Here is a 24713-nt window from a genome sequence, read left to right on the forward strand (position 1 = left end):
TCATTAGAACACTCAGTTTCTTTTCAAAATATATAGCTTATGTGTTCTTGTACGTAATTATTGAAATTTCATTCTCATTTCTTAAATTTTTACGTTTTGGACATGACGATCAGAAAACATGGAATTTGCGTTAAGATCTCTTAAATGTGCACATAACAAACACGGCCTCTGTTTTGGTTTTACTTTACTGGACATTAATACTGCGGTATTGCTCGATTTTTCACATTTAGACCAAGTTCCCATGTGTACGTAAAATGTCATTTAATAAAAAAAAATAAAAAAAACTCCGTGCTGACATATTAGCTGTGATGTAGCAACAGAGATTTCGTTTCCTTTTCTCGTTAGACATACTACGCTAAACTCTGCAGTATGTTGGCCTGAACTAGCGCCAGAACGACATATAGTTGTCAACAAGACTGACGACCGAGACAGGTGCGCGCGCGCATACACACACACAAGCGAAAGCGAGGGCATCCAGTGTTTATATGAAAATTCCACGCATGAAAGTAAACCTGGAGAATGTAAAGATAACTAAGGAAGGTTACGCAACCGACTAATATGTCACTTCGGAAGCCACTCTATCTTAGCGACCTATTAATATTTTCTTATCTAAGTATAGACATTTTAAAAGTACTTGCTCGCTGAGAAGATTACAAATTTAGCCGCTTACCTTTCCGTTAGACGGCTTTCTGGCACTAACATATTGGGTTTTCAGAAGCTTCTAATTTCGTAGGCAGAATGTTATCTGTTTCACTGAAGGAAGGAACTGTCAGTTTGTTAAAACCATTGCAACGTGAGGGGGGGGGGAACAATGTCTTATTCTCAGAGTTAATCCTCCATGCATATGATGAGAATAATTGCATTACCATATTTCCTGGCTAATTTGATTACAAACGATTGAACCACTCATTTGCTACCTGCATTTTAATTTCTAAACACGTTTGTGTAATACCGGCCATTAAAATGCAATGGATAGCTCACCCTTTTGATATACCCTTATGAATTGCACCTCATAAGGGTATATCAAAAGGCTGAACTATCCTTTGCTATATTTTTTTATTCCATCATTATTGTAGCGAGTTCCTTCAATTCTGTAAATTCGTAGCAATGTACAACTGAATATTTGGTTCCTTGTATCTGTTATGCAGTATCGCACAAGCTGCTTTAAGACCCCAATTAGATTCGTTTTCTCTATTTACTTGAGTAACACCACCACCCTAGATAGACGAATATTAATCTGATGTTCTATGTGGAGGTATACGTTAAAATTCGTTCGATTTATTCGATAAATAGTATTAATTTATTCGATTAATAGTATTAATCCTAACACTTGGTAAATAATTCCAAGTTTTAAAGCACCAATACTATACTATGTAATAATTCTACAGGACTTTCGGTAAGGTACTCAGGAAAACAACAAAAAATCGATTAAACAAATATGGAAAACGTATTATAGTAATAGATTTATAAATGTGTGGATGGAATTCACATAAAAGAACTCTTCAAGAGTTAGAATAAATACGCATTTTCTATCAAACAGAGGTATATGCCACTAAATAGGATAATAATAATAATGAGAAGAAACAAATTTTGGACAACTTCAGGAATAGGAAAAAAGATCCATTGATTGTACAAAGCAACGTTAATGTGATAATTGATAATGTGATAATGAGGGAAAAGTAGACAAATGGAATTTAATCTTATTTTTAAGGACATTTGTATAGTAGAGAAAAGGGCATCGCGGAATTAACAGACCAAAACTGTCTTCTAGAATTCGAAAGATGAGTGGAAATTATAAAAAGCAATTTGAAGTAAAATCCGGAATAAAATTATGTTCAATATTTATGTGAAATTTTCAAGAATAAGAAATAAGGGGATTAAAAAAGGAAATGTTCTTAGAATTTATGAAACATAAATTAAATGGAATAAAAAAAGAATATTTAAATTTGGTTGAATATGCAGATGATGTATGTTTAATACACGAGTATAATTTCTATATTACGCATTCTACATTTCGTGCACATGTCACACCTTCAATAGCAGCTAGCGAGAGACAGACTGAAATATTAATCGAGCCTAGTTATACAAAGCGGAAGATTCAATATAGATAAACCACTATTATGAAATATTCTTACTTACTGTGTTTATCCTAGTGAAATTTTATCTTTTGTGATATTCAGTTGTTTACAGGTGTGAATGTGCTTTCAACGAACTTCTACTGTGCGCTCGCGCGCATATTTGTATATGTTACAATCCACGAACGGTCGTAAACCAATAGAACATTTAGTACCGCGGTTGGTTAATGGTTTTCTAAGCTATTTTTATTTCTTATAAATCGAGCGGTGGTCTCTCACCATGTCAAAAATGACATTTCTGACATATCTATTCAAAAATCTACTCATATGTGATCATTTATTTAACGTCCCAATTCAAGGTAAACTAAGATGAATTTGGATTAATTTGTGAAACGTCTATGAAAAAATTAATACATTAACTTCAATTTTAAATATATTAAAGTACAGTAGTACACTAACAACCATCTCAAGTTATGACTGCAAACTAAGTGGACATCGTATCGATTAAAGGAGTTGCCTTGGTAACCGAGTTCTTTTTAATCGTCTGCAATGTTCTATGTTTTTGCAAAATTCGTTTAATTGGTTCTTTTTTATACTTAATGTATCGAAATAGATATGTCTATTTCGATTGTATTGTTAAAATTATTTTTGTGTTAATTGGATATCCGAATAGCGAAAAGTAACCTGTGTTAAATCTAGTTTCATTAAAAATTTATAATAGGAAATAATGCAATATATATTTCAATGGACAGTGAAATAATTGCTATTTATTTAAATTGATCCTAATTTGGATGTTCGCCATGAATTCGCTGTCCTTGGTCTATACAAACCCCCCCCTTCCCCCCTTCTGTTTACTTAAAGAGCATTGTGTTTTCCTTTCAACAGAAATATATTTACCGTTGGCACACACCGAAAGAAACTTGTAGCAAGTGAAAGGAGAGCCATTGTATCTATTTCAGTCCTTCCTGTAGTTTAAAGATAAGAAGATATGCACCAGAAACCTCAAAAAGTGGATAAGGATGCACATGTGCGGACCATCTTGCCTTGGCGAGCGTGCGCAACAGACGGCCTCGTAGTTGATGTGTAATTTCTACGGTATTCAGGTAGTTGCTGTCTGAGTTAAGTGCGTAGAGAACATACGAAGCATTACGGTAGAAGCAGGTAGAAATTTCGGTGTGCAGTTTTTTTTTTTTTTTTGATGTCATCAAGATGATTACAGGTGTTCTAATTTAGGTACGAATCTGGACTAACAATAGTTTGCTTGAATTAGCACGCATTTTGCTACCAAGGCCAATGATGGAACTGCGTGGAGATTACATATAAAAAAATAAATTTTTTGTGAAATACAAAAAGCAAATGTTGTCGAACGTACTCAGCATATTCTAACAAGAAAACGTTTACACTAAATCAGGATTTAGTTGGAAGATTTTTTACCTTTTTCTAAATTCTGCTTTAATTAATGTTAGCAACCGTACTTCAATATCCCCCCCCCCCTCTCCATTCCTCACCTGCATGTTCTAAATCTTGCATACACAAAATGCTACGATGTTATCACGCTTTCCACACTCGTTACGTCTTATACGGTTTATCTTGTACTTCTTTCCAAAAAAAATAAGTTGCGCCTAAAAGTGTCAACTATTTTCATTATAGAAAAGGTCAAGGTGACTGCTAAGGATTTAATGAGGTGCAAGAACTCGGTCTTAATCAAATGCCTGTGTTTGAAGAAATCAAAAAACTCCCCATCGCTCTAAGATATGCATTTGAGGTGCATATCTTAGAGCGATATTCCGTATTTCAAAAATCAGACTTTGTAATTAATAGTTTATTAATAAACTATTAATTACAAAGTCTGATTTTACTAAGTTTACAGTAGTTAATTTACCCCGTTATGTTGGGGAAATTTACTACAGTAATAATAATATGGAATTATTTCGTTAGTAGAAGTAACTTACTACGCCACATCCAGTCGGAAATCCTGTCTTGAGATAGGAGGGACTATGGTGATATGGTTTTACTGTTTAACATACGTCACATATACTGCAAGAGAAATATGTGCCAAAATGAGTCAAAAGATAATTTCGTGTAAAATAAAAAAATGATAGTAAGTAGCAAGTTAGATTATAACATTTCTTGCCTATACAATGATTGTGGCGCAAATTATGTTTGGCTAAAAAAATTCCCTTATATCCAACTTGAATCTGTGTATTAAAAATTAAAAACATCTCGCATATAAGAGCAACAGTCTGTTTCTAATAATTTTAAACGTCTCACTAAAGCACATCAATTTATTCGTGTGATTCTGCAAACTTTAAGTAGTCACAATAGTTAAATAACTGATTTTTTTACAAATGCGTTGCTTATAGTTGCAACTAAAAATTAATTTTCTACAGATAACGTATAATGGAAAACATGCTTACTAATGGGTAGCTATTGATTACATAAGATGAAGCGAAAGGTGAACGAGTTTTTATAGGCATTTTCGACATAGAAAAAAATCCTGCAGAAACAAAAAAAAAGTTGAAAGATTAGTTCAGATATGTAACTAAATATTTCGAGATGATACTTACTGAGCATCTTCAGTGACAATTCAAAAAGCGGAGAATAAGAACAACATATTTCAAAAGAAATATCAGCTGAGTGCTAGAGTGGTATAGGACAGTAGATATAGGTTTCATGTTCCCACAGTCTCTGTACAATGAAACGGCCTGTTTGTCCAAATTATGAGAGAAGACAATCACAAGAAACCATAGACGAAAAGAATCGACTATTTATCCTTGGAAGGAGACATAATAGAATTTATTGACAGGAAAGAAAGTGGGCACAAACTCATATTTTAGGCTATTTGAAACGGGTTCAGACATAGCAGCAATATATGGGATAGGAACTCTACGTACAGGGTGATAAAGCTTTGAAACAGGCTTGTATATAATAAGGATACACTAGATCTTTTGGATGAAACTATTCTGCTGCGTAATTCTTTGGATATCTTCACAAACTCAAGTATTTATATATTTTACTAACAACTTTGTGATTGTGTTCATATATTTTCAATGAAATGTGTGAAAAAGAACCATCGCAGGTAAATTCTGTGACAGGAGTGGGACTGGACTGCATAATGAGTTTAGCGATATATTACATTCTACTTGTAAGAATAAATGTACCATTTCCCCAAAGAATGCAAAGATTAGTATAAAATATGCAATGGTTTTAGGCAAACGTCTAAGACGATTGGATAATAATAATTATACTGAGGTTGAGGAATACTAGTAGCGACAAAAGTTTTGGGTTTATATTTTCAGCACTTGAAGCTTATTCCTTCCATAAAATAAATTCCCTTGAGAGGTGCTTTTATTTTAGTGAAGTCATCAAAAGACGGGTTTCTCGTATGGTCAGAAGGAACTCAAAATATGTTTGTGTTTTCTAACTCTAACGACTCATAAATCACCTGACAAGGTTTCGTTCACTGTCACGTAGCACTGACAGTGAACGAAATATTGTAGCATTGGAAGGAGACGTAGTTATTAATGCCACTATTCTCGCTCCCGGTTTTTTTTTTTGGTTTTTGTGAAAACTTTATCTTCATCTGAAAAATGTTATAAATGTTCACATTTTGGACGGTATTCAAACTCATTTCGGTCCAACGCGTGGCTCATTCAAGGTAATCTTTTAGACTGGGCTAAGAATCTAACTAGCTCTGAAATTCACTCTTTCTTGTTGAAGATGTTCTCCCCTCTGAGGCCAGCGGTAGCGCTAGTAACATTTTTCCTGTGTTATTAATTTTTTTTCTTTCGTTATTTTGATGTTAAAGAGAAGCACATTTATATAAAATGACTGAGGATGATTATACCATCTCTTGGCAGGGACACATATTTCGCTGTTATTTTTTTTTTTAATTTCCCATTTCGTAAGTATTTGAGGCATAAGTCTAGCTCGAGAGGAGAACATCTTGGAAATAGTATCGTGTATATTACCTCTCAGATACTAACAGTGGAAATTATGCTTACATAAAAACATTACGTTACATGCATCTGTCATTAAATGCCGAAAAATGTCAAAATATAAATAATTTGGAAACGAAATATACATGTATAGCTTCCTAAGTTTTAAAGATGGGAGAAATGCTCCTCTACCATCAATAAAGTTAAAAACTTGCTCATAAACTTAATGGAAAAGTACAAATAAATTCTCATATTTTTCTTAAATATGATTATGTGAGAAGTGTACTGATACCGCTAAGGCAGTGTTTCTCAAACTTCAGATATCCGCGTACCCCTTCTTAAATTTTCATTATTACCAAGTATCCCCTAATTATTTCATTAATTAGGAACTAAATTAATTAAAACATTAATTATTTAAAATTAATAAATTAATTTAAAATGTTAATTAAAATTAAATATCTATTTTATTTGAATTTATATGTTCATGTAAACAAAAAATATGATTTATTTTTAAATTTTGGTTTTCTAGATATGTCAGACGACACACTCTTATTAATTTCATTTGATCCAGATGCAATATCAACGTTTTCTTGTTGCTTACAGTTAATTGTATTTGCTATATTGCTCTTTTTGGGGGATTTTATAAATCCAATCTTTAACCAATGATGCATCTTAAGAATTTGAAAGCTAAAAGAAATACTGTATTTACTTGAATATAACGCTACTTTTTTTTTTCCCAAAATTAAAGCTAAAAAATCGTGTTGCGAGATACGTGCGGGAATTTTCGGAAACTAAAGTTTTCAGAAAAAAACTGAAAATGGTGTGACTTACCAAGAAGCTCCTACTCGCTATCACTACTTTTGACAGCTAGAACAGTTTCTTTGTGTGCATCGTCAAAGTCATCTACCCAAATAGCGTCACCTTCTTTCGCATTATTTCTAGCCAAAATTACCAGTAATTCACAAGACTTGAGATACGTAGAGCAAAAGATCGCGCGAACCAAAGACAAATTAGCATTTCAACAGTTGAGTTGAAATGCTAATTCCCTTCAACCGAATTCCATAATATCTGAAACACATTCACTATATATTTCTTAATTTTAACACGTTAACGACGGGGATGGTATCAAGCAAAATCATATGTTCCACCGGCAAATTATGGTTTTGCTTGGTCTATATAGCAGTTTCTGTTGGAGAGGGGATGTGATTCATTAGTTAGTGCCGTTTTATCCCAGTTATCTCTAATTGCACTATTTGTTTAAAAATATAATGACTCCTTTAATTATGCATAGTCGAAAATTGCCACGTACCCCCAACGACCTTTCGCGTCCCCCAGGGGGTACGCGTACCACACTTTGAGAAACACTGCAGTAAGACATTGTAGGTATCAAATTTTCCATGCTAACGTATGCACAAATCAAAGAATAAACTTATACAAACGATTTAAGGTTTCATATTCGTCATAAGAGATCTATCACTCACACACACACACACACACACACACACACACACACACACAAAAAAAGATCATTGAGTTATATTTTAACCTACGAATGTTTTAAACCACAATAAAGAATTCATTCATAAATGCTTTATAATTTACATACTTTAAACATGTAGAGGTACGAAACATTCAGAGTGGTTAGCGTTAATGAAAGGATTAAATATTAATTTGAATTTCCAGTAATGTTTATTTTGCATTCTTCAATGTTTGAGTGATATTTAATATCAATATTTGTGCCACTAAAATACCATGTTTTAGGTTAAAAACTGGAAAACTGAATAATTAAACCTGGAAGGAAGCAAGTAGGTCATCACCCCAATGCAAAAGGACTGTAAATTAGAGGGCAACCAAGCCAGCTAGTTACCAATATAGTTATGCGATGACCTTGTCAGGAGGAATTTCGCTAGTAAGAATCTGCTTTTCTCTGGTGAAAATCTTCAAGCAATATTTTACTGCCAGGTTTGCTGATTCAGTACACGCAGGCCAATGATAATTTACCACATACAATTGATTATTGAAAACACACGGCTCAAAATGTTAAACAACTGGTAGCCAGATGGCGTGAATTTTGAATATTTAAAAAAAAAATTTTTTTTTCGATTATAAATCCCTAAAATATAACTCAAATTCAGTTAACACTCTTTTGTATTTCTTCCATTCATTTTATTTTAATTTTTTTTAAAATTCTAGCTATAAGAATAAGCTGTTTTGGTACTTTGTGACAGTCTATAGTATGTATGCGGTCTGCATTCTTTTGGCCAGCACATATTAGAATACAAACGTTGCCGGCATACAGCTATGAAGAAATAAATTTGTATGTTTCAAGTTATGACACCAAACACAAAACATTGTATTTTTTTTCTGAAATATCAATATCACTAGTTTCGTCCTTGTTATAAGTAATTTCTTCATGTGAATTATAAGAAAATATATAAAGACGCAAACTTATGAACAGCAAAATAAAAATATTTTATCAACAAATAAGGTACTTTATAGGATTCTGGTTATTCAAGATAGTTTTGACAGGATACACGTTAGAGATGCACTAAAAGAGTTCTATCTTTTAGTGCATCTCTAACGTGTATACTGTCAAAACTATCTTGAATGCATCAGAAATCTGGCTGTCATGGTTAAGCAGAGTAGCTTAACCATGACAGCCATATTATTCAAAAATTTTTGGGATAATTTCTGTTGGGATAACAATAAATGATCGTTCATGAACTACTCTTCAAACCATAACTAGATCCGTTTATACTGTAGACATAATTCGCTTTGTCCAGGGTAAAGGATTAAACCAAATATTTGGTTTAATCCTTTACCCAAGTGTAAGCAAACAAAGTTTGCGCCTGAAGTATTTTCAGGACTGGGGCAACTCGTGGCAAAGGTGGTCTAACTTCTCATCACTTGCCTTAGTTTTGTAATGATTCCATTAACGAAGTTGGATAAAATCTGTCAGGTAAAGAGAGCTCCTATTAGACTTGTTTCGTATGGCCAAAACCAATCTAATAAAATATTAAGCATTTTGTAAAACGAACTTCCAAAGTTAAATGTGATACAGAAATGTGATAATGTTTAATATATCATAAAAAGGAATGCGGGTTATCTTTTCGAAAATTTCAGGAAAGATGTAGTGCTGCTCTTAACACGTAATCGAATCTGATTGGTTAACCATTCTGTAATCGAGGATGAACCTGAAATCCGTAAAAGTGTATTTTTTTAAAAGTCCTATAACATCACAGAGGTCTGAAAATTAAGTATTATAATTGGCTTAAGGACAATATTTCCTAGTGATAAGAAAATGCAGTACGTTTTAAGCTGTTTAGGATTGCGACGATGCAGATAAGGCAATGAAGAAAGTTTTTTTTTTTTTTTTTTTTTTTTCTGGTAAGTGCTACTTTCTCCGCTAGTTTGTCTTCCTCATCAACAATTAATTTTCCCCAGATGAGAAAAATATATTTTAATTTTATATTGCATCGGTTATAATAGACTTAAATAATATCGGATTTTTGAATGAAGTGTGGAAGAAAATTAATATATGGTTCACCTGTTCTTCGAACTGTGAATCGGAGGGAAAACATCTAAAATACTGCGCTTATAGCAGTATAGTATTAGTACCCTTGTGGCTAAGAATGTTATACTCTCATTCTATCGGCTCATATTGCGTGGTTATTTGGAGGAAAATGTTACAAAAACAAAATCCCTAAACCCCAATTCTATTAATTCTCTTTCGTGTAAAATTAAGTAAACAGCAATTGATTCGGAAACTTCGCTGTACTTCTCATTCAAGAATTCTATAGGTACGATATCATCTGATATGAAATATTCACTTCTCCGATGCGAACTTTCTTAATAACAAACCACTAGAGAAATGTAACATGGATAGAAATCTAACTGTAAAATAGCTCGTAGTCGCATGCATGTTTTGCATTACTGGAAACTGCAAAAGGGAGTAATATATTCTTTATCTGTAGACTACTTCGCAGGTTTCATTTCAACCATTTTCAATTAATTTTGGAATCCAGTTGTTTAAAGTCTCCTGACAATTTCATTTAGATCAAACTGGAGGATTAATTTGTAAAAGAGAAAGAATAAAGTAATACGCCTTCAGACGCTGCTACAATTCTCAGAGTTTAATCGATTTTAACAATTTATTCCTAGATTCTTATCTGTTTCATCAAAATTTCATAAGTAAAGAAGTCAGCTAAATATTGAAGAAGCAGAAATGCTGCGATTTTGAAGTAGCTACTTGGCCAACATTGTTTTAGTCGCTGACAATGCAGATTCTCCCTCTGAAATTCGCTTAATACCATAAGAGTAACAACAAAAAATGCCGCTAATTATATTTGATTTCGAAAATGATTCTGCACTATAAATTCTAGAAGTATAATTATAAGGATCACTGCACTAAAATCAACTTGTCAGTTTACTCTTCATACTAATCAATTTACGCAAATATGTGTAATAGGGAAAATAAAAAGGATTATTTACCAATACACTAATCTTAAATGAATTCATTTTAGTATTCTAAATTTAGTAATTAAACAACGAGGAGTGGATGGGAACAAAGAAGAGCGAGGGGCGACCACAATGGGCTGTAGAAAGTGGTCTTCAAAGTCAACCGGTGATTTCTTTTTATTTCTCTTTCTGGACCCTAAGATTTATTATTATTATATGAGACCTCCAGGGAGTCAAGGACTCATCGATTGAGGCTATAAATCACCGAAACCAACTCTCATACCTTCTCTTAAATTCGTTCATACCGAATGCACTCACTACCCCTAAAGGCCAACTATTTCACTCACTTATTGCTCTGTGAGAGAAAAATCTAGCTCTTACCCCTTTATTGACTGTAAACAAACTTAACTTCCATGGGTATTCCTGTGTTCTCTCCCCACTTTCCATATAACGAAAACATTCATCAGACGATATCCTATAACACCCATTCAAAAGTTCATATACGGTACCTCTATCATATCACCCCTCTTTCTCCGGTTAACCAGAGTCTGTAATCCCTCGTAGTCGCATGCATGTTTTACATTACTGGAAACTGTATAAGGTCAGCTAATGTACAAGGATTACACGCGTCAAGAATGCCTTTCATTTTGTGTCTAAGTTTTTCCCTCCGTCACCTCCAACACTGCTTGAGACAGCATGTCAAAATTAGAAAAGTGGAAAATAAACTTCTTCCACGTGTTCAAATGTTTATCATCTGTATACGAGTAAGCAAGTGCTGCCATCTACCATTATTCCTTTCAACTACTCGCAGATTCCTTGCAACTGTCCATACGATGTGTTCATTCTCAATTGTGGAATGAGTAACACAGAATAATGAGGAGCGAGGAGGCTTCTAATATACTCCTGTTTTGGAGGATGTCAGTTAAGTTATCTGATTAAAACAAGTTCAGAAATATCAACTTAATGGGCGAGTAAACTCAAGCAGCAATGCTCTATTACACAAGATATTAGCACGTTTAATAGAATAATGTAATTAAGAAAAAATAATTAAGAAAAAAAATGATAAAGAAACGGTACAAATGTTAAAAAAAAATTTTTTTTCTTTTTTTTTTTGTGGTTGCGCTTGCCTAACATTTGTTGTGTTAGATTGTCAGACGAGGGTTATTTGATATGTTTCTGAGAACTTGGCGGTTGCTAACGGGTTTAACTTGCTATATGCGAAGGGCAGTCTGATAATGCAGCTAAGCTTCAATGGTCATCGATACGTTTTCTTCATAGTTCGTCGCAGTTTCTCTTTCAGTACCATCACATTCTCGATCAAAAACTAAACTCTTTCCCTCTTCAAGAAAAAAAAAGATTGAAATTTAGGGACGATTTAGGTTTTCATTATGTATAAACAGTTCCTCGTGTTATTCAAGGTTTAGGTGACATTACTGTTGCTAAATTCCTATTTTGCTGAAGAATACGTATGGGAACGTCAGCAGAAAGGTGAATTGAGATAAATATACTGCTCTCGTTGGATTATAACATAGAACTTTCAATATTTTGGTTGCCGATACCTAATTACAAATATCTGAAAAAATGCCAAAAATGTGATATGTTGGTGGCATAATTTGAAACTGCTGCCACACGGCTACAAAAATCTTGTACGGCTTGGATTAGAATAAAGCAGTATCGCGCGCGGGGCTCAACTGGAGAAACTCAGTAAAATAAGAGTGCCTCCCAGTAGAGTTAGCTACGAATTTTTATTTTCACCAGAAGTGAAAACGTTTTATTAAAATGTTTTATTTTTTTTAAAAAAGTTAAACACTGGACAGTTAAGGGGAATTTAAGACAATGTTTGTAAATTTGTAGCACGTTAGTACCGTGGTTGGACGAAGGTTAAATTATCCCGAAGCCCTGCTATAAAAACACACGTGGAATGTCTTTAAGCTACTATAAGTTTCCAAATAAATGGTAGCGTAGTCTCACATGGGGCGACAAACATTTTGTACCCACATTTCAGGTTTAGTGATGGCTGTCATCTCAAAGAGGTAATGCGAGCACTAAATTAAGACATTATTAAAGCAAGGATAGCAAGGGATATTTTCCTTGGAAACAACAAAATTACATTATTTCATCAGCTACAAGTACCGGCATAAAATAAGCACAACACCATTAAAAGGGACAGTTAACAAGACAAATTTTTGCTGCATAATTTTGGTACATAATACTCCGTTTGGAATAGTGATGTACTAAATGTATTCAGTTAACAGCAGTTATCTTTAAGTAGCAAGCCAACACTTTAGTAAATCATTATTAAAAGAGAAAAAAATTAATCAGCCGAAATTGAGTAGTAGTTGATAGTTAATTATAAGTTAACTGTAAACAAATTCAGGAGGTTAGAGGAGGGGAAGAGTGTGTGCGCGCGCGCACACACACAAAAAGGGGGGGGGGTTAAAGAAAAGAATATTTGATGTAAGAGGTTAGACAAGAATAACCTTTTACGACAAACATTCTTGTCTTTTACCCTCTTCTAAAGCCCGCGCGCAGTTCACGTATAACCTTTCTCATTGCATTGAAGGCAATTTCGCCAACTAGCAATATAAACCTTAGCCATTAATAATATTTTAATTTATTACTTGGTTTTCTGCTGTATGTTTGATTTTTTCTAATTCACCTTACTACTTAAAAAAAATCCAATTTTTTGCATTGAAAATGGAGATGGCTGGATATTTGTTCCCGGAAGCTTGGAATTTTCATCCCACAACAAAAATTGACAAAACCATCCAGAACCCAGCAATTTGCTGGGCCTACTTCGCCGAGTGATTAGCATAATCCACTATCAAACCAACAGGCAGCCGGTTAAAATTCCGACATGCATATAGATATCTGTGATTTAAAGACGATCTTTAGGTGGGAGATAAATTTAATCGTGTGAGACCTCCATCTTCTTTATTGGAGGCCTGAAGTGGCTTGAAAGTTCCATGTTAAGTGTCTAGAGCAGAGTTTTCGGACTGTGGAAAAATGAAATACAAAATAGGAAAAACTTCTTAGCTCACTTATGGTTTGAATGTGTGTAGGTTTATTACTTTTCGTGGGTGTGGTCGCATTAAAAAGTACACGTAATGCACTGACTTCACAGCTTTAGTTGTTTGTGTAGTTCAGAAAATACTCAACTCAACTTCCCAGTCGAAGGAGCAACGAACACTTTCCTGTGGCTCGTCTGATTTCAGTTTGCTCCAAGCGCTCTGTCAGTCACGTCTTGGAGAAATATTACTATCAACTTTTTATACTATTTTATTTGTCATCGCTAGGTAAAATTTCAAGTCACTTCAGGCCTCCAATAAAGAAGATGGGGGTCTCTCACGATTAAATTTATCTTCCACCTAAAGATTGTTGTCTTTAAATCACAGATATCTATATGCATGTCGGAATTTTAACCGGCTGCCTGTCGGTTGGATAGTGGATTATGCTAATCACTCGGCGAAGTAGGCCCAGAAAATTGCTGGGTTCTGGATGGTTTTGCGAATCTTTGTTGCGGGATAAAAATTCCGAGCTTCCGGGAGCAAATATTCCTCCATTTCCATTTGCAATTGAAGTACTATTTAACGTAGTCTTAGCCTATAACTACACAAAATTTGAGATGTTTCCATAGAAGATTCACGATAAGTTATCATTACATCCCTGTCTAAGGAAAAAATCACAAATCAGTGACTTCGTATTGGTAAAGCAAGTTGAAAAGCACAGTGGTTGTGGGCTTAATTAAAGCAGTTTCACCTGCAGGAAGAAGAAAGTCATGACACCGTGATACAAGTCTATTGTGTCCATTTATGGTTCTCAGCTTTGGTGACTCAGACTGCTAATTGTCGCCAAAAGAAGGGAAGGCTGGAGGTTCACTACGTATGTTGTGAAATGGAAAGTTACGAGGCTCGGTTGGTATACTGCCAATTTGTTGAGCTTAATGGGAGAAGAAAGGGAACAGAAATTTATAAATTATTCCATAAGAATGTAATGTAAATAACCAGTCTATAATACAACTGGCTGGATCTACTCAAGCATAAAGATAATGAATAAGGAGTTCCATTTTACAGTTGGGACGAAATCATTCCATAAATTTCCTTTTCTAAGGTTAAAAAATTATATATATAATGTACTGTGTTTTGAACGTCAGTTTATCAAGAGCTGACCTAGTTTGTCCGAGTGATTTTAGTGTCCACCCTTCAACTGACAGGCTAAGGAAGTTGCATTTTGGTGATTTTATTTACGATAAATTTTATATTTCCGCTTATTGAAGGCCTGGTGGGTTTTTAGAGTTACGTAAAAATATGAAAAGCAATAAAAATGAGAACATCCTTAGCACATTCACGATACTTACGTAATATAAGTCTACAAACTTTTGTTGGTGGGATTGATCTCATCAGTTTGGCTTGGTTGGCCGAATGGTTAGTGTATCCGCTCTCCAGCCAAAATGCTGCGAGTTCGAATCCTGCCGTGGGCATGGATGTTTGTCATTGTCTGTGAAAATATTAGTGGTGGCGGGCGGTAGATGGCGTTAGTGTAGTTGATGTGTCAGTGGTGGAGACGGAGACTTGTGGAGTAGGTGCCCTCCCTCGATGAGTCTTGGGACTCCCTAGAGGTGTCATGTAATAATAATAATAATAATAATAATACAGTTTTGGACGATAGTTATCCTGCATTTCTGATATACCACCTTTAATTATACATTTTATTTTTTGTTGTTTTTCAGGGGGTGTTAGTGCACGAAGGGGAAGGTGGACAGCCATGTAACAACTGTAAAGAAAAATGTCCTGGATTCAGCCCACATATATGGAGGTATGGAGTTTTATTTTTTACAAGTATTTTTCATACTTTTGGTCCGAGAGCATTCAAATGATATGATGACTTTATGCATAACCATATGCTTATTGCACATAAATACTCGAATTTTTCTCAAATAGCTGTGTGAAGTACTCATAAGTGAATTTGAATTAGAGTCCTGATGAAAACTTTAAATTTCAGCATTTTTTCGGTTGATTTTTGATTATGATACCTCTACTCTCTCTCTCCATTTTCATTAAATACATTGGAAATAACAAAAGAATTATCACATAGTTCAGAAAATCCCTTTCCATTATTAAAATTTTCAGCTACTATCACTACGTCTTTATTCACGCAAGCAATAGATGGCGCCAGGGGATCTCAATTTTAAATAGCTCCACATCGCATCTTCTCATAGCGTATTGGGTTCAATAGTCTATAACGGAAAAGTAAAAAAAAAAACCTAAATCATGCTGCGGTATCGCAAATAATTTACACTATTTACATATGTTATTTTGCTTGTTAACTGGCTACCTTTTCTGTCTGATTTTTGTTTAGCGTTAGATGGGAGCTTCAACAGGAAACTCGAAGATTTCTTCTAGAATACAAGACTGGCTTAACTTCGGCTGGCAAAGCAACATAATCGCCAAGAAATAAGAAAAGTCCTAAAAATCCAAAGGCACGGTCATTATTCTTCTTGTCGAAACACTTGCACTGCTATGATCACAATGTAATCTTGATAATCATGGAAATTAGATCGATTACACTGGCCAACAAAAAAAAATTTTTTTTCTGCTGATTATGATCTGATACTTGTTTTTTACTAACTTCGGTGCGCTGATTTCAAATATCAAACCCATTTTTCTCTACCACGTCAGGTTTTTCCTCTATGGCATTTTCGTTTTGCTAATTTGTAAGTTTTTGATAGTTTTAAGGAGGCAGTACTATTTAGAGGATCAAAAAAATCGATTTTTTAATATTATTTTCTGAAAGTATGTACTTTTAAAAATCTGTTTCTAACTTTTTATCAAGAAATTCGAAAAATTCCCTTAGATATAACCTATTATTCAAATCGGTGCGCAGATCAGAATCGGAGCGCTCACTGCTCTCGCTTGTTAGTAAACGAATAAATGCGTAAGAACATGCAACGGCATGTACTGGCGCTTTGAATGCGAGAGAGGCCGATAGCCGACTTAATACATTTAGGTGATGAAAAGTAGGCGATGACAACTGCCTAATACAAATGAATGCTATATGCGTCATAGCGGACAAAGAACGATCGAAATCAGTCAATCGTTAATCGATGGTGAAAGTATGATGAGCGCTTATAACGTTTCAATAAAGTCTCTGGTTTTTTTTTTGTCTTGTTAATTGCATGTTAGTCGGCAGTGAAGAATGTCTACTACTCGAAATTGTATCAATAGCGTAGATTCCTTCTGCTACATTTGTGGCAGCTTTACTGTTCCCAGTCAAAGGACAAATATCACTGATTTCGTTAAGAAAGTGTACTTTGCATACTTTGACATAAATATTGCAGAGCAGGACAAGTTATGGGTTCCAAATAAAGTGTGTAAGTCATGTGTAGAAAATTTACGACAGTGGAGCAAGGGAAAACGCCAAAAATTAGCTTTTGGCATTCCAATGATTTGGCGTGAACCGAAAAATCACGTAGATGATTGCTATTTTTTTTTAGTTCAGACTTCTGGTTATAATAAGAAGAATAAGAAAAAATTTGTGTATCCAAATCTCGACTCAGCAATTCGGCCAGTTGCTCATTCCAATGAAATAGCCGTGCCAATTTATAAAGGACTTCCTTTACTTGAGAACGAGCATGATCGGGATATGCCAGATGTTCTTGAGGAGCAAGACCCGGATGTTGATTTAGACAATGAAAATTTAATTTCTAGTTCTGGACCGCAACGTTTTACTCAAGCGGAATTGAATGACTTAGTAAGAGATTTGGGCCTATCAAAGGAATCATCGGAATTGTTAGCTTCAAGATTAAATGAAAAAACTTATTGGAGCAAGATACGAAGATAACTTTTTATCATAGCAGGGAAAGTAATCTTGTACAATATTTTAAACACGAGTGTGGGTTTGTTTACTGTAACAATGTGTCAGGTTTACTAACTGAAATGAGTGTTGTACAATATCATCCAAATGAGTGGCGTTTATTTATCGACAGTTCAAACAGAAGTCTCAAGTGTGTCTTACTACACAATGGGAACGTATATGGCTCAATTCCTATTGGCTATTCAGTCCACTTAAAGGAAACATATGAGGACATTTAAAAGGTTCTGAAGTTATTAAAATATACAGGCCATAACTGGATCATCTGTGTGGATCTTAAAATGGTGAACTTTTTACTTGGCTTTCAAAGAGGATATACAAAGTTTCCGTGTTTCTAGCTCGACTATGGGATAGTCGAGCTAGAAACCAACACTGGAGTCAGAAACATTGGCCTCTTAGAATATCCTTAAATGTTGGAGAACAGAATGCTATAAATCAACCTTTAATCGACAGACAGAAAATCATTTTTCCGCCTCTACACATCAAACTAGGTCTTATGAAGCAGTAAATTTAAAGCTTTAGATTTACAAGGTGACTGTTTCCAATACATATGTGAAAAATTTCCACGATTAGTTATGAAAAAATTAAAGCCGGTGTATTTGATGGACCGCAAATTAGACTGGACTTCATTTACGATGGTTGCGAATAATTTTCTTGGAAACAAAAAAGCGTGCAATTACAAAGATCTAGTGGAAACAATGCTTGAAATTTTCCAGCGCCTAGGTTGCAACATGAGCATAAACCTTCATTTCCTATACAGTCATCTTGATAGATTTCCCGAAAATTTAGGTGGTGTAAGCGATGAACAAGGCGAAAGATTTCATCAAGACTTAAAAACTATGGAAGATCGGTACCAAAGAAGATGGGGTTCTCACATGACGGCCAACTACTGTTGGAGTATTCAAAGGGATTGCCAAAACAGAACACACAGCAGAAATTGCTACAAACAAAAATTTATTCCCTGAAACTCATGTGTAAGTAAAATTGTTATTTTTTTATAAATATTCTTGTAATTTTTAATGAATATTGTTAAGTAGTTATGTATCTAATTATCGGCCTCTCTCGCATTCAAAGCGCCAGTATGTGCCGTTGCAGGTTCTTACGCATTTATTCGTTTACTAACAAGCGAGAGCGGTGAGCGCTCCGATTCTGATCTGCGCACCGCTTTGAATAATAGGCTATATCTTCGGGAAATTTTCGAATTTCTTGATAAAAAGTTAGAAACAGATTTTTAAAAGTACATACTTTCAGAAAATAATATTAAAAAAGGCGTCAGGGGGGGAGCCCCACTAGTGTGTGTGTGTGTGTATATATATGTATATATATATATATATATATATATACACATTAAACATTTGAAGGGGCTACCCTGAGTGCCGTGTATGGTCGATAACACTGTCCAACACAATTTTTGCTGATTTTTATATGAGACTTGTTTTTTACTAATTTGGGTGCGCTGATTTCAAATATCAAACCCATTTTTCTCTATCACGTCAGATTTTTCCTCTATGGCATTTTATTTTTGCTCATTTGTAAGTTTTTGATAGTTTTAAGGAGGCAGTACTATTTAGAGGATCAAAAAAATCGTTTTTAAAAATTTATTTTCTGAAAGTATGTACTTTCAAAAATCTGTTCCTGACTTTGTATCAAGAAATTCGAAAATTTCCCGAAGATATAGCCTATTATTCAAAGCGGTGCGCAGATCAGAATCGGAGCGCTCACCGCTCTCGCTTGTTAGTAAACGAATATATGCGTAAGAACCTGCAACGGCACGTACTGGCGCTTTGAATGCGAGAGAGGCCGATAATTAGATACTAATATTATTCAAATTCCCCCCCCCCCCCTTGTTTAATTTCAAGCTTAGTCAGGTTCAACTAAAGTTTTGGTTGAACAAACATGGGAAAAACAAACATTGGATGTACCAGATTGGGCATTAGGTCGTTTACAGTTTATTATGTAATTTCAATTCTCCTTTGTTACCTTTTTGACTATACACGGCACACAGGATATACTATAGGTTTCGCAACCCATCACGTGCGGATCAAATATCAAAATAATAAATTAAAAAATGGAGTGGAACGTATTCATGTATGTGACATAAAACTGATCCACTCTTCGTGATGCATCTCTTTGGAATTAATTTAACACAGGTGTAACAAACAATCTTCAAAATGGCTTTGTGATGACTGGCAATCAAATCTGATAGTGATGCGAATATCATTTATTGTGAACCAGCAGCTTTGACTGAATTAAGCCAATGCGAGGACTCACCACAACAATCACGTTTACCATTCCGTACCATTTTTTGAGTTGCGATGGTATCTCCCGACTAATCAACAATAATTCATTGCATGCACGTCTTTCTACAATCCTGATTAAGCACTAATTTTAAGAGCAAACATGAATCGAAATGAATTTTCTAAGATTAAAATATTCCTAGCTGTGTTGGTTTGAGCTGAACAGTTCTAATGAAGAATTCCCATAGGGAAAATATGAAACTCTTAAGCCAAATAATTAAAAAAATATCTGAAACTATTATTTGAAGTATATTGATGTAGTGATGGGCGGAACAGTAGAGTAGAATGTTGCCTATTTCCTTCACAGACGATGTTATATCATAATGAATACTGAACTAATTCTGCTACAGACATGCAGAGTAAAGATGTCAAGATGTCAATATTCACCGCCGCCCTCCCCCTCCCCGAAGCTAGGTTTCATCATCTCGAGTGGGTGAAAAATGTTGAAGACAAAATCTATACTACATTAAAAGACTATACTACATGTCTGTGGCGTCGATCTAATGGAATTTAAAATATTAAATATATTTTTGCGTTTGTTTTGATTGCATTCTTTCCTGTTGTAAGGCGATTACTCGATTCTTGGGTGCTACATCCCATGTAGCACCCAAGGATGTATGGGAGCTATAGAGCTAGGAGCTTCTTACTAGGATGTATGGAAGCTACAGAGATGGATTCAATTGCTGACTCTTAAGTAGTCAATGTCAAGCAGCAGCTAGAACACACTCGAGTGGAAGAATGAAACGTTTAGTTGGAAAACTCGAAAATATTTCATTAATTATACTGTGAAATGTCATTATCTCTATTTGAATAACTTATTTTAAATAAATTTGCTGAAGCATCACAATCACTGTACACTTCGTAACGAAAAACTTTCTCTGTTTAAAATTTTGGCCATTGCTTATCCTTTGGAACTATTACACCAAGACATTTCTTGCATTTTGTGAAGTTATTTAAATGCCTTTTCTACAATGAACAAAATAAAATATTAAACAGTTTTCAGTTCACATGTTCATATGGTTTCTAACATTTCTCTTTTGCTTAGGAGATAGGCACTTTCACACATAACCGAGTATCTAGTCCATCGTTCGGAAACTTTTTGTAATGGACCATCCTCTCCCTCTTAAGGTTTGGTGTATTCGACTTTTTGTTTACAAGTAAATTACCTTACTAAAGATTTATGTATAATATTAATACACTTGACAGCTAAATATAAAGATATTATGCATTTCTGATAATATAACTGTATGAATAACCACATCTCTTATTTACATAACTTTTAATATAATGCAGTAACAATTTACCCCTGTTGTTTTGCCCATATCCATATTCTGTAATTTCGCGTAAAATTGATAGTTTTATTTGTTCATGCAGTGTAAAAATAATCCTGCAAAACTGACTCGAAATTAAAGGCACATTGAAGATGTGGTCAATATAAGCTAATATTCCACTAAATCAGGACACCCACAATGCTATATTGTGCGAGTACGTCTATACAGTAAAGAAGCGAAAAATAATAAAACACTGACAATTATACAGTTTGTAAAGTGGTCAACGGGCACTCCCATGGGCAAGTTGAATTGTGCCATGTACCGAGATACCATACTGAGATGAAATCGCAGTGAATCAACTGCAAATGCTAACCGCAGTGGATCACCAAACGTGACCGTAGGGTGTCATGAGGGATAATATGGAAAAACCGCCATTCATCGGGCGATACGTTGAATGCGGAATTCCGGGCATCGACTGGAACCTTGACTCTGCACAAAAACATTCTGAACAGAGGCTCGTAACATGAGTTTCCATGGCAGGAGCGCAATATGCAAGCCACACATTACCTGAACCAACATGCGTCTTGTCAGTTGCGCAAAGAGTGTACAGTGGAAAGTGGAAACTTGGAAAACTGTGCTATGGAGGTGACGAATCACCCTACATCCTCTACAGGGCAGATGTGTGGATGTCCGGTGAACGCCTCTTACCACAGTTGTGTAACCTCGACTATGAAATGCGGAGGTGGCGGTGTGATAGTATGGTCCTGCTTTTCCTGGTTCGGACCTCGGACCACAAGCATTGAACTCCGAGACGTATCTGAACATTCTGGACCATGCAATGCTTCCTACTTTGTGGTGTTTCTACAAACTGACCATTGTCTCTTTCAGCAAGACAATGCATCGTGTCATAAGGCTACTGCTGTAACGGCGTCGCTTGTAAACATGAGCGTCAACTGGCTGGTCTCCACAGAACTCTGATCTCAACCCTAATGAACATCCGTGAGATGAACTGGAGCGTCGGGTGAGATTAAGGGACTTTTGTCTCACAACAGTCCAGGACCTCATTACATGCTTACAGGAAGAATGGTGCAAAATTCCCACCGATCGCTATCGCACGCTTATGGAAAGTATGACCCGTAGGATTGCTGCAGTCATCGCAGCAAATGGTCCTACGTCTTAGTAAGGTGGGTGCCATGACTGTTTGTTCCTCACACCATGGTGTCCGTTTACTTCTTTCCAAGCACTGTATGCTTGTTATGGCTTCTAAACGACTAAGTGTTAGTCGCAGTAGTGCTGCCAAGAATAGCCTTAAATTTTCAAGCGATAACTGAAATGTTAAATTAGTTGTGCTCTTTTAAGCGCGTGACGTACAATTCGTGATAACACAGAATTTTAAAATTCTGCGTTTCCAAAATGTAGAATACTAAGCCGATTAACTTATAGTGGTAACTTATACATTCGCTAAATGCAACCACGTATACATCACGACAGCATCGTATATTAATATTTGTACTTGTTTTTCAGCGCACAGTTGTTTCTCAATTGTCATTTTTTTCCCCCAATCCCAACATGGTGTTTGTTAGGATTAACACACGCACAATCAAATCGTCGGCAGTTTGAAATAAAATTAAATTTAAAATAGAAACAGTCTTTTTGTCTAAACTTTAAAATATTATGAATTTGGATATAAGTGTTAAAAGTTTACACAATAGTGCTTTTCATTAATTTTGATTAACTTCGATATATCGAAAGTAATCTTCACTCGCAAAACCTGTGATTTATGCCGCTTGATTAAACATAGTTTGGAATTGTTTCTATAAAAATGAAAAGAAGCTGAAAATAACGTTGAGTAAAATGCCACAAACAATTTAATATTGGGTTGTTTTGAACGTTGCATGTTTCCCAATGTAACAAATCTTAATATGACAAACCAGCTTTCAGTAATTTTATTCTGAACTGTGACTTGTTTTCATCACTTAGCAAAACGCTGACGACAAAATCCTTAACAAGCAACACATGTTTATTGCCGTCATGAACTAAAGTGAATATAATCCTAATATTTTCAGGTAATGGGCAAAAAATCGAAACACTGAGCTATCGGGTCGCGTTATCGATAGTTGCACCAAACACAAATGTAGTTGATATGCAAATATACTCCCGACAAATATACTCGGAGGCCTGCCGTCGTTTATTGCATGTCAGAATGGAATTCACAGAGGAACCTCAGTGACTTTATAAGGGACATGATTGTTGGAGTTAGGAGAATCTGTTACCAGAACAGCTGAAACTGCACATGTTAGTCGAGAAACATTCTCTAAGTTTATATCAGCATGCCAGTTGAAGGGACATCATCATCAGCGAAATGCAATAGTGAACGAAAGCGATTACTGCAAGAGAGGGTCATTCGAACATTAGTGCGCTGTACCATAAAAAGCAGGCGGACTACTGCCGAGCAGTTGTGTGAAAAATTCAACACCGGTCGTGAGAAACTCATTTCGACAAAAACTCTGCGTCGGGAACTACACAGAGTCACTCCTGTCAATGCACATCGTCGCATCCAATGGTGAAATCACAGGCAGTAGACTACACGACAGTGGAGAAATGTGATATGGTCTGATGAATCCACGTTCACATTTTTTGCTGCAAACAGACGAATACATGTGTGGCTCAGCCGACGGAAGCTTACCAGCCAGAGTGCTTATTTACAACTGAAAGGTTTTGGTAGTTTTGTAATGGTTTGGAGCGCCATCTCACGGCATGGTTTGGGTCCACTTGTTGTATTGGAAGGCAAAGTGAATGCCGCACGTTATCTTTCCATCATAAGTGATCATCTTCATCCCATGTTGACACACTGTTCTCCTACGCAGCCAGCCACGTCTCAGCAGGATAATATTCCCATTCATCGAGCAAATGTGGTCACCCAGTGCTTTGCGGAACATGATGGTGAGGTGTCCCGTCTGCCACAATCACCAGACGTAAGCCTATAGAACATTTATGGGAGATTATGGAGCGAGCTCTTAGGCAACGTCTCCCGCCCAAAGGCGAATCACCCAGTTTCTGTCGGACGAATGGTGTAAATTTCCTCCTAGTGAATTCCAAGCACTGACAAAGTCTCTCCCTCAAAGAATACACGCTGTACTAGACCCCCACGGCAGATCAACGGCATATTAAACGAAACGTGTCTGTCTTTTGGCCCATTACCTGCATTCCGTAGTTTCGTTACTAATTAATATAAAATGCAAAGAAGGTATCTACAATGGCAAAATAATAACCATTTAACAATATAAAATATGGAAAATTATGTCGCATTTAACTGGCTAAACATGAAAATTACTGATTTACAACAATGCAAAGAATATACAGTATCTGATGAGTGTTAAAATAAAAAACTTTTTAACAATATTGAAGTATGGAAAATTTCAGCCTCAATTAACTGGCTAAACACGTCAATTGCACAAGTCAAAAATAAACCCATTAATATAAAAACATATTTCGCAATGAGTATCTCGTCACATCTGAGTGAAACACAAAAAATCAGAGAACACAAGTTACACACGAACGTCCATTTATGGAACTGATTCATGTATCCATTATATCGTTTTACAGCTCTGAGGACAACAATATGAGGAATCCGAAGGACAATTTAAATTTCGTGTTGTAAATTTTGTTTCTCTCAAGGTTCTCCGCTTTGTGTACCGAATACCTTCACTAATTTTTAACGGCAAGGTTTCTTGAACGTATGGCATTGTCAAAGCAATGTTCTTCTCTATACTCCTCGTTTCTATCATAAGCCTCAGTGTTACT

General features: G+C 35.4%; 2 protein-coding genes across 9 annotated transcripts in view; one reads left to right on the forward strand and one right to left on the reverse strand.

Annotated features, from left to right (window-relative positions):
* LOC150094337 (neuropeptide CCHamide-1 receptor-like) overlaps positions 1–24713 on the reverse strand; it is a 262883-nt gene that overhangs the window by 185364 nt on the left and 52806 nt on the right. For 4 of the 7 annotated variants that reach the window (XM_090412375.1, XM_090412374.1, XM_090412372.1 and 1 more), the window contains exon 3: positions 4028–4112. The exons of the other annotated variants lie outside the window; for them this stretch is intronic. The gene's annotated coding sequence lies outside the window, so the exon portion shown is untranslated. The remainder of the gene's footprint in view (positions 1–4027; positions 4113–24713) is intronic. 7 annotated transcript variants of the gene reach the window in all.
* Positions 1–24713, forward strand: part of LOC150094339 (four and a half LIM domains protein 2-like) — a 235278-nt gene that overhangs the window by 26018 nt on the left and 184547 nt on the right. For both annotated transcript variants that reach the window (XM_090412366.1, XM_090412367.1), the window contains exon 2: positions 15201–15286. In XM_090412366.1, coding sequence (XP_090268492.1) covers positions 15201–15286 — 86 coding nt within the window. The remainder of the gene's footprint in view (positions 1–15200; positions 15287–24713) is intronic.

This window comes from Typopeltis vanoorti, chromosome 22 (genome assembly GCF_054136105.1).
Source record: "Typopeltis vanoorti isolate ZY-2024b chromosome 22, IOZ_Tvanoo_1.0, whole genome shotgun sequence".
In the NCBI taxonomy this organism is placed as follows: Eukaryota; Metazoa; Arthropoda; class Arachnida; order Uropygi; family Thelyphonidae; genus Typopeltis; species Typopeltis vanoorti.